Below are 9,348 nucleotides of genomic sequence, written 5' to 3'. Positions count from 1 at the left end.
CCTCTGAGAGGTAACCCCATCACTGAGGAGGCAAGTACACTTGCCCAGGGTCATACAGCACCTACAATGGAGAGCAAGAATGCAGTCCCTGGGACGTCTAGTCTCCAGGGCCTGGCGCTCTCCCATTGAGTTCCACAGACTGCTGTTCTGAAAGAATGGACACAGGACCCAAGAAGTTTGAAAGTTTTATTTTTACAAATCACAGCTGATAGACAGCAAAGCCTTCACCCGTAGAGACCATGTTCCAACTCGGGCCTGGGGCACCGCTCTGTGGGAAGAGCTGCTCCCAGGAGAGGGGGTGGCGCAGCACACAGCAACTGCGAAGTCCAAGGTCCTGGGCGGAGAAGGGTTGCGGGCCTCAGCCAGAACAGCCCCGGCAGCCACAGTGCGTGCACTCGATGATGCGGCCCTGTAAGAGAGGACAGTTGAGGCGCTGCACCCACCACCAGCCACACACACAAGGACCCTCCCACCAAGTAGAGTGCTAATGGGACATGCCCTAGAGGATGCACCTCAGAAACCCTTTGACAGTTCTGGACAGAGAAAATTTGGTTCTTTCATGAAGATGTAAACAGCTATTGTTGACACTGAAGTTACACCTGTACGTTCATTTAGTTTATGCAGATTCAACACACACATGTGCCATTAAAGGAAAAAAAAACCTGTGTGAATGAGTCTTGTTGTTCTAAGTGGACATGACAGACCCTGCAGTGAGCTGAGGTGGCGCTGCTACTGCTCAGCAGGCTGAGTGCCAGGAACCTCAGGGCCTCCTCTGGGCTGGGAAACTTTTTGGCTAGTGTAGGGGAGCAGAAGGGTGTGTACTTGAGTCAGCTTTCTGCGTTGGTGCCCCCACCAGAATAGTGAGCAGCAGACCTTGTTCCCTAAGCCTGGGGTGGCCCAATGCTCAGCAGACAGAAGATCCCCCAAAGCAGTAGTTTGTGTTTATTGTACTTTTTTTTTTTGAGACAGAGTCTTGCTTTGTTGCCCAGGATAGAGTGAGTGCTGTGGCATCAGCCTAGCTCACAGCAACCTCAAACTCCTGGGCTCAAGCAATCCTGTCTCCTCAGCCTCCCAAGTAGCTGAGACTACAGGCATGCACCACCATGCCCGGCTAATTTTTTTCTCTATATATTAGTTGGCCAATTAATTTCTTTCTATTTTTATAGTAGAGATGGGGTCTCGCTCTTGCTCAGGCTGGTTTTGAACTCTGACCTCCAGCAATCCGCGCACCTAAGCCTCCCAGAATGCTAGGATTACAGGCATGAGCCACTGCACCCAGCCCCAAGAGTTTTAAAAAACTATAATCACAGCCTCACCTACTTTAGATGACATTAGCTTTTTAAACATTCATGTGTTAAAGAGAGATGGGAGGCCAGGCACAGTGGCCTGTAATCCTAGCACACTGGGAGGCCGAGGTGGGTGGATTGCTCAAGGTCAGGAGTTCGAGGCCGGCCTGAGAAGGAGCGAGACTCCGTCTCTATTAGGAATAGAAAGAAATTAATTGGCCAACTAATATATATAGAAAAAAATTAGCCAGGCATGGTGGTGCATGCCTGTAGTCCCAGCTACTCGGGAGGCTGAGGAGATAGGATTGCTTGAGCCCAGGAGTTTGAGGTTGCTGTGAGCCAGGCTGATGCCACGGCACTCACTCTATCCTGGGCAACAAAACGAGACTATCTCAGAAAAACAAAAACAACTCTTGGAAGAGCAAGACTTGAGTCTAAACAAACAAGATCCTCTAGTGGAGTCAAGCTAAGTCTAAAGCAGGCTCTGTTTTGGTCTGCCACTACATCCCCATGGAAACCTGGGGCTCTGAGGAGGAGGACTTCTACCACTCTGCCACCCTTCCCTGCCTCCTTCAGAAAAGCAGCACCCAGAGCCTTCTCTTGGGGAGGTGGCCCTCGCTCACTCGCTCTCCACTGTGCTCATCCCTGAACTGCCACGTGGTGTGGGGAGACTGAGCTGCCTGAAGACTTAAAACCCTCAGCACTGAGCCAAAGCTCTATAAATTATAGCTCTTGCTGCAGCATAAAGGGGCCAATTAGTGAAAAGGCCAAACTGGGAGATAGACTATCTAGCCTGACCTCATAGCTGGGCCAACAACTGTCTGCCAAGGGGCTGCACTGAATGGCCACTAATGGACAAGGTGCCATACTCTTCTCTGCCTTGGTCTGCAACACTCTTTCAGAGGGGCTTGTGCCCTGATCTCAGGTACTGCCCCATCAGTACCACTCCAGGTGCTCAGCCTACTTTTGGAACAGAAATTTCTGATAGAGGAAATGCAGTGATTGTAAAATTAAAGTCATTGTGAGGACTGAAGGAAATGGGACAGGAACTCCCACTGACTGGCCACCCTTCCCTGATATAGCCCTCCCACCACCTTGGAGTTTAATAACTTGCCCAAAGGTGGAGTTGATATTAGTCCCCAGACCTAACACACATGATCACTGCCACACTCCGCCTAGCATGGATTTCTGCATAGAGGGACTCCCAGGAGGGATGGCTAGCAGGCTGTCCAGTGACAAAACTACATTCCAGCCCAACCCAATAATATGAAATCCTTTGGAGTTGACTAGTGCAGAATTTTATGCTGAAAATAACATCAAACTTGAGCATAAGACATTACCACTTCCAGCTTGCTTTTGGGGACCCGGCAAATGCAGTTTGTTCCAAAATTGGTATCCCGTGTCTGAATGCACCGCAGGCAGCACAAGTTCTCATACCCTTGCTTTTTCCATTTTGCAATCAGGTTTTTGTCTGCATACCCTTCTTTAATACAATATTCATATAGTTCTGTCAATAAGATGAGAAAGGGCATCAGACCATTGTGTAACAAACCTTCCCCACCGCTGGCGTATCGCCACCCTTGAATAAAAAGAATATTTAGTTAACATTGGCTACCCCCATTTCTAGTAGTAATAAAAATCAGGACTCTTGCTGAGGTTGCAAGGATAAGGGTCATTACTTAAATAATTCACAAAGCTACTCAAATTCGAAAGGCCAAGAGGGAACTAACTTGGCCAATTACCTCTGCTTATGGCTTTCCGCTTATAAAAGAGGTCAAAGATATAGCGGGTTTTCTGGTGGTGGATCCTGAAGATGGGCCACAGAGATTCCACTTTCCTCTTGCCCTCATGAGGCTCTGTTTCAGCTGGGGAGAAAAAAAAGTATGTATTTGTTTTGGGGAATAGGGTTAGTCTGCACAGGATGAGTGTCATTTTTTTCAATAACTAGGGATAACGAATACCACTTTCCCACTAGGATGGCTATAGTCAAAATGACCAGGCGACAGTAAGCGTTGGAGAGGACGTAGAGAAACTGGAACTCCACACGCCGCTGGTGGGAATGTAAAATGGTGCAGCCGCTGCAGAAAATTTTGGCAGTTCCTCAAGAAGTTGTAACATGACCCGGCAACAATTCCACTCCTGGGAACATACCAAAGAGAACTAAAAACACATGTACACACACAAACTTGTACATAAAAGTTCCTAGAAGCCAAAAAGTATAAACAATCCAAATGTCCATCAACAGATGAGTGGATGAACAAAATGTGGTCTATCCACACAATGGAATAGTATTCTGCTTTACAAAGGAAAGAAATCCCGTCATGCTACAACGTGGATAAACTTTGAAATGTTGTAAAACTGACCATAGCGATGGTGCCACAACTTTTTGAATGAATACACTAAAAACCCCTTAGACACTCTAAAAGATTTTCATAGTATATGATTTATATCTCAGTAAAGCTGTTATTTAAAAAAAGAAAAAGAATAATGATTCGAATGTGACCGTTTTAAATTAAAAATGCCTTTTTAATTAGAATTAGAAAAGAGATTTTTAAAAAATCATTCAACAATACCCTTTGTTAACACCCTGGTCTCTATACCCTTCCAGACCTATTTCTACAGCATAATAATTTCTCAAGATAATTCCTGGCCCAGAGATAGGTATCCTAATCATCTTTAAGGGACCTCTGGTTTCATTTCCCAACCAAAGTCCTTTGGGGCTGAGAAAGAGCCAAAACAAACTGGACCAGTCTGAAGGTTCTCAGCGAGGTGGCCTGCAGGAGACAGCTGCCCCTTCAACACACATAGATCAGGTGGAGCTCACACGTGCCACAAGGCCATTCTCTTTTTCTTTTAACAGTTACAAGTTGATCTTTGCCTTTCACCTCCTCTCAGCTTTTAGGGCAGAGGAGAAGGTGAGGAGTGATCAAGAAAACCATACCTGCATTTATTCAACATTTAAGCTATTCTATTACCTAGGATTTATAATTCAGCTCAACAAATAGTATTCCATCATCCAAGCAGAAAGGCAGGTGTTAAGGAGTCAGCGAGTACACACTGTAAGCTTGCTACTACGGGCAACACTCTGCTCTTAGGTGCCCAAGACATAGCAGTGGGCAAAACAGAGCAGCCCAACTCTGGATCTCCGGACAGCCCTGAAAATCTTAGAACATCTCAGACTTAACATGTCCAGAGGCCCGGCACGGTGGCTCACGCCTGTAATCCTAGCTCTCTGGGAGGCCGAGGTGGGTGGATTGCTGGAGGTCAGGAGTTCGAAATCAGCCTGAGCAAGAGTGAGACCCCGTCTCTACTATAAATAGAAAGAAATTAATTGGCCAACTAATATATATAGAAAAAATTAGCCAGGCATGGTGGTGCATGCCTGTAGTCCCAGCTACTCGGGAGGCTAAGGCAGCAGGATTGCTTGAGCCCAGGAGATTGAGGTTGCTGTGAGCTAGGCTGATGCCACGGCACTCACTCTAGCTTGGGCAACAAAGAGAGGCTCTATCTCAAAAAAAAAAAAAAAAAAAAAAAAAAAGGCCTGGAGTGGTGCCTCACACCTGTAATCCTAGCTCTCTGGGAGGATGAATCGGGCGGATCATTTGTGCTCAGGAGTTCAAAACCAACCTGAGCAAGAGCGAGACCCCATCTCTACTATAAATAGAAAGAAATTAATTGGCCAACTAATATATATAGAAAAAATGAGCCGGGCATGGTGGTGCATACCTGTAGTCCCAGCTACTCGGGAGGCTGAGGCAGGAGGATCGCTTGAGCCCAGGAGTTTGAGGTTGCTGTGAGCTAGGCTGATGCCACGGCACTCACTGTAGCCTGGGCAACAAAGTGAGACTCTGTCTCAAAAAGAAAACACGTCTAGAACTGAAATCTTCCTAATCTACCCACCCAAACGCTGCTACCCTTCTCTTGCCGTAAGTCAAGGTACCATCCTTGATATCCTCTTTTAATTCAGCAACACTGGCACTGCTGAACCTGCATCCCCATGTGGTAAAATGGGCTCCAGGCTCTAGCTTCTCCCTCTCTCCAGTCTGCTCCGTCCCCAGAGCTCCCTCTTGTTCCTATCACTGAAGCCAAGTCTCCAAGGCCTCACATCATCTTCCTGGGCTGCTGTTTTCTTTATAGTGGAAGTAAGGGCAGCATGCTCACAGCAACCTCAAACTCCCGGGCTCAGGCGATCCTCCTGCCTCAGTCTCCCGAGTAGCTGGGACTACAGGCATGTGCCACCATGCCCGGCTCATTTTTTTTCTATATATTTTTAGTTGGGCAATTAATTTCTTTCCATTTTAGTAGAGACGGGGTCTTGCTCTTGCTCAGGCTGGTCTCCAACTCCTGACCTTGAGAGATCCGCCCACCTCGGCCTCCCAGAGTGCTAGGATTACAGGCGTGCCCGGCCATGAACTAGGTCTTAAAAGCTATGTTTATTAAAAGTGAGACATCAAAGAAATGCCAAAAGACTATATTGGTTAAAGAAAAACAGGAGAAAGAATACTGCTTTTTGGAGGTAAAGAATATCACATACTTCTAAATACAAGGTAAGGTTCCCTTCTCCTCAAAAGTTACTCCCTAAAAGAGGAAGTAGATTTACTTTCAAAATCTCTTCTCTTCTAGCATTCTCCTATTTCCTTTATTTTGATTAAGAGTGTTTGGGGGAAGAAATCTCAGCCCAAAATGACTAATTACTGCAAGGTCTGGATATTTAAAAGAGGTGGCTCGGTACAATTCCAATCAATTTTGAAAAAAGGCAAGTAATTTAACACCGATTTACTAATTATTGCTAGAGGCATGCCTTCATAATAGCAATGATTAGATTCCTTACAAACAAGCATTTAACTAATTCAGTAAGTGGTTACTCTGATCATATAAGGCCAATGGATGCTTGTGGCTTCAGATAAAATTTCCAAAGACAGCACCCTATATAGTTTCACAAAGTGCAGGAACACACACCATTTACACAGAAGCAATTATGGTGCATTCTGGAAAACTGTCAGATGGTGCAAAGACTAAATGATATAAACCATATCAAAGACCCACAAGAAAAGTCTGAACAGGCTGGGCGTGGTGGCTCACGCCTGTAATCCTAGCACTCTGGGAGGCTGAGTAGGCAGATTGCTCGAGGTCAGGAGTTCGAAACCAGCCTGAGCAAGAGCAAGACCCTGTCTCTACCATAAATAGAAAGAAATTAATTAGCCAACTAATATATAGAAAAAAAATGAGCCAGGCATGGTGGTGCATGCCTGTAGTCCCAGCTACTCGGGAGGCTGAGGCAGCAGGATAGCTTAGGCCCAGGAGTTTGAGGTTGCTGTGAGCTAGGCTGACGCCACGGCACTCACTCTAGCCTGGGCAACAAAGCAAGACTCTGTCTCAAAAAAAAAAAACAAAAAAAAAACACGTCTGAATAAAAATGTCTTATAAAATATGAAACTGAAAAAGAGTAGCAAATATATTTTGTATGACTTTAAATATGCATCTAACCCAAACAGTAAATAATTCTAGATAGACTATTTGACCTATATTCCCTAAAGCTTTTATATTTAGGTTGGCCAAAAAAAGCTATTTTGAGGAACTTTTCATTAATGTTAGCTTACTTTTGGGCACTTACAGTAATCCTCTGAGTCTTTGCCTCAGCCTTCCAAGTAGCTGGTAATATAGGCATGGGCCACCATGCCCGGCTCATTTTTCTGTATCTTTTTAGTTTGCCAATTAATTTCTTTCTATTTTTAGTGGAGACAGGGTCTCACTCTTGCTCAGGCTGGTTTCGAACTCCCAACCTTGAACAATCTTCCCACCTCAGCCTCCCAGAATGCTAGGATTACAGGCTGCACCAGGCCGCTAAGAGTTAATAAGCAAACAAAACATGTCATTTCATTATATTTGCATTTATGCCTGGCCCCTGGAGACATTAAGCTTTGACTTTTGGGCCCAGCCCACTCAGAGAGGAATTCCCCCACTCACCTTCTCTCATCTTTTGGTCTAATTCATCCAGTGTTGGTTCGATCAATTCCCAGCCATCTGGAGGTGCTTTCCGGCTTCTTTTGACTTTAGGCATTTCCTCCTCCACAAGACAATGCAAAAAGATCTGGGGGGAAAAATTAAATGAATTAGTTTTTGAGCTTCAGATCCCCAAAGGCCTTCACCAGCCAGTATTTTGTACAAGTTCACTTCCTTGTGGCAGCATAGGGTAGTAGCTACAGGAAAGGGCTCCAGATCCAGATAGCCTAGGTTCAAATCCTGGCTCTGCTACTTACCCTGTGATCTTTAGAAAGCTACTTAACTTTCTTAATTCAGTTTCAGTTTTCTCATCTGTGGGGAGTAATAGAAGCTACTTTATGGGGGGGTCATTGTGAAGACTTATAATTGTATGGATCATGCCTGGTGTATAATGTATGCTTAGCAGACATTAACTAACATCAACTACAAGCCTGGCCCTGTACTGGCTATTGGGAACACAGAACAAAAAATTAAGACACAAACTCTGCCCCTTGGAAGGTTACATTTTAGGAAGCAGACAGTCAGGTGAAAGCCAATTATAAGAGTGTGAGGGCTACAATTGGGGAAGCCAAGAGGATCAGTGTTTAAAAAGGAAAAGACAGCTGTAAAACCAAAGTACCTTAGAATTTGCTTCCCAAGAGTGTAACAGAAAAATCTCTGGTCTCTGCAGTTACAGGCTTGGATTCTTGTCTGGCCCTAAAAATTATTCTGTGACTTTGGAAAGGTCTCTTTTCCTCCTTTCTTCAGTTTCATCTGTAAAAATGAGGGCAGTGGATTATCCAATTGATTATTGCCAAGGTCTCTTTTAGACCTAACAAACATGTTACAAGTCAGGTAAAGTCCATACAAAAAGCTAGGACAAATGTAAATAGCAAAGCATTTTTCAAACCACATAGCATTTACTAGCTGGCAAAAAGAACTTAGGTTATCTCTTACCTTTAAGCATGGCAGACTAATCTCTCCCAAATTCAGTGAGTCCCCTCCCTTCCAGAAAATGTCTGACACTTTATAATCCCCCAACACACACACACACACACACACACACACACACACACACACACACACACACACACACACAGCCTTCTCTCGTGAACTCTTCATAACAACCATACAAATGAAGCATCAAACTCTAACAGGTAAAGTTAGGGGCGCACAGCTGGGAATTTGCAAAATCTGACTCTGACTAGAGGACTCTTGACTCCCAAATCAGTGGTCTCTGCACTGGTCTCCCCTGCGCTGAAGGTAGAGATTCTGGATTCTGGTCCGTGCCCCAGGGTGCACAACCAGTGACAAGAGAATGATCACTTTCCAATGACATTAAGAAATTCGAGGACCCTGGCCCAGTCTCAAAGTCAGAAGAGGCCTCCCGGGGAAGCTAAAGGTAGGAGGTAACTCGATCAAGTAGAGGTATTGGGAGGTATAAGAGGTAGGGGCGCTCGGGGAAGAAAGATGTCACAAGGGGACAGTGAAGGAGGTTCATAAAGAGATCAGCATTTGAACTAGGTGCAGAAAGACAGTATTTAGACAAAAGACGTTCCCGGAAGAGAAAACGGCATGAGAAGAAGCCTAGAAGCAACAAAGCCCCCCAATTTACCATCCTATCCTCAGAACGAACAAGGAACCTCGGGAGCTCACTTTGGCCTCACGATCCAGAAGCCTGAACCCATCCCAGTCCAGCCGCTCAGATCGCCCTCTGGATTAGTGCAGATCACCGGTCCCTAGCCCGCACCGTTGTCAAGGTAATCGAGAACAGAAGAAAAACACCTACCGGAAGACCCCAACACCTCAGGCCGCCGCTTCTCTACTGACGGCTTCCGCTCCTGGGGCTATTTCTTGGGGATGAGGGCCTCGCGGAGCCCCGCCCAGCCCGCGCGCTGATTGCGTCGTCTTAGGTGTCCTCAGTGCTGCCTGTATAGAGTTCCAGAGCCGCTGTTGCCCTTTGCTTTCACTTTTCAGGGGGTTACCGGCAAAGTCATGCGTCTGTCTGGACAGGGACTCTGGGGTGCTGTTGCCGGGCAGCACGCGGGCGAACCTGGAATCAGGCGACACGTGGGACAGC

General features: G+C 45.8%; 1 protein-coding gene across 2 annotated transcripts; it reads right to left on the bottom strand.

The window, feature by feature from the left end:
* Positions 1-172: 172 nt before the first annotated feature.
* On the bottom strand, positions 173-9,207 carry BUD31 (BUD31 spliceosome associated protein). Of its 2 annotated transcripts, XM_012759046.3 has the most exons (6): positions 9,058-9,207; positions 7,909-8,042; positions 7,254-7,377; positions 3,029-3,151; positions 2,627-2,793; positions 173-409 (listed from the first exon to the last, which is right to left on the bottom strand). In XM_012759046.3, the coding sequence occupies exons 3-6, from the start codon at positions 7,345-7,347 to the stop codon at positions 359-361; spliced, it is 435 nt and encodes a 144-aa protein (XP_012614500.1). In that variant the 5' UTR covers positions 7,348-7,377; positions 7,909-8,042; positions 9,058-9,207; the 3' UTR covers positions 173-358. The 2 variants fall into 2 exon arrangements, with proteins under 2 accessions (XP_012614500.1, XP_075851419.1); XM_075995304.1 differs by lacking the exon at positions 7,909-8,042 and having other exon boundaries at positions 9,058-9,180.
* Positions 9,208-9,348: the final 141 nt, after the last annotated feature.

This window comes from Microcebus murinus, chromosome 19 (assembly GCF_040939455.1).
Source record: "Microcebus murinus isolate Inina chromosome 19, M.murinus_Inina_mat1.0, whole genome shotgun sequence".
Taxonomy (NCBI): domain Eukaryota; kingdom Metazoa; phylum Chordata; class Mammalia; order Primates; family Cheirogaleidae; genus Microcebus; species Microcebus murinus.
Note: the sequence above shows the minus strand (reverse complement) of the source record. Positions and strands in the feature narration are given on the sequence as shown.

Bases quoted from the DNA above. Each gene is read 5' to 3' on its own strand.
- BUD31 (XM_012759046.3), bottom strand. From the start codon at position 7,347: ATGCCTAAAGTCAAAAGAAGCCGGAAAGCACCTCCAGATGGCTGGGAA. The intron at 3,152-7,253 runs GTGAGTGGGGGA...TTTTCTCCCCAG, and splicing joins AGACCAAAAGATGAGAGAAG to CTGAAACAGAGCCTCATGAG. The intron at 2,794-3,028 runs GTAATTGGCCAA...TCTTATTGACAG, and splicing joins GCGGAAAGCCATAAGCAGAG to AACTATATGAATATTGTATT.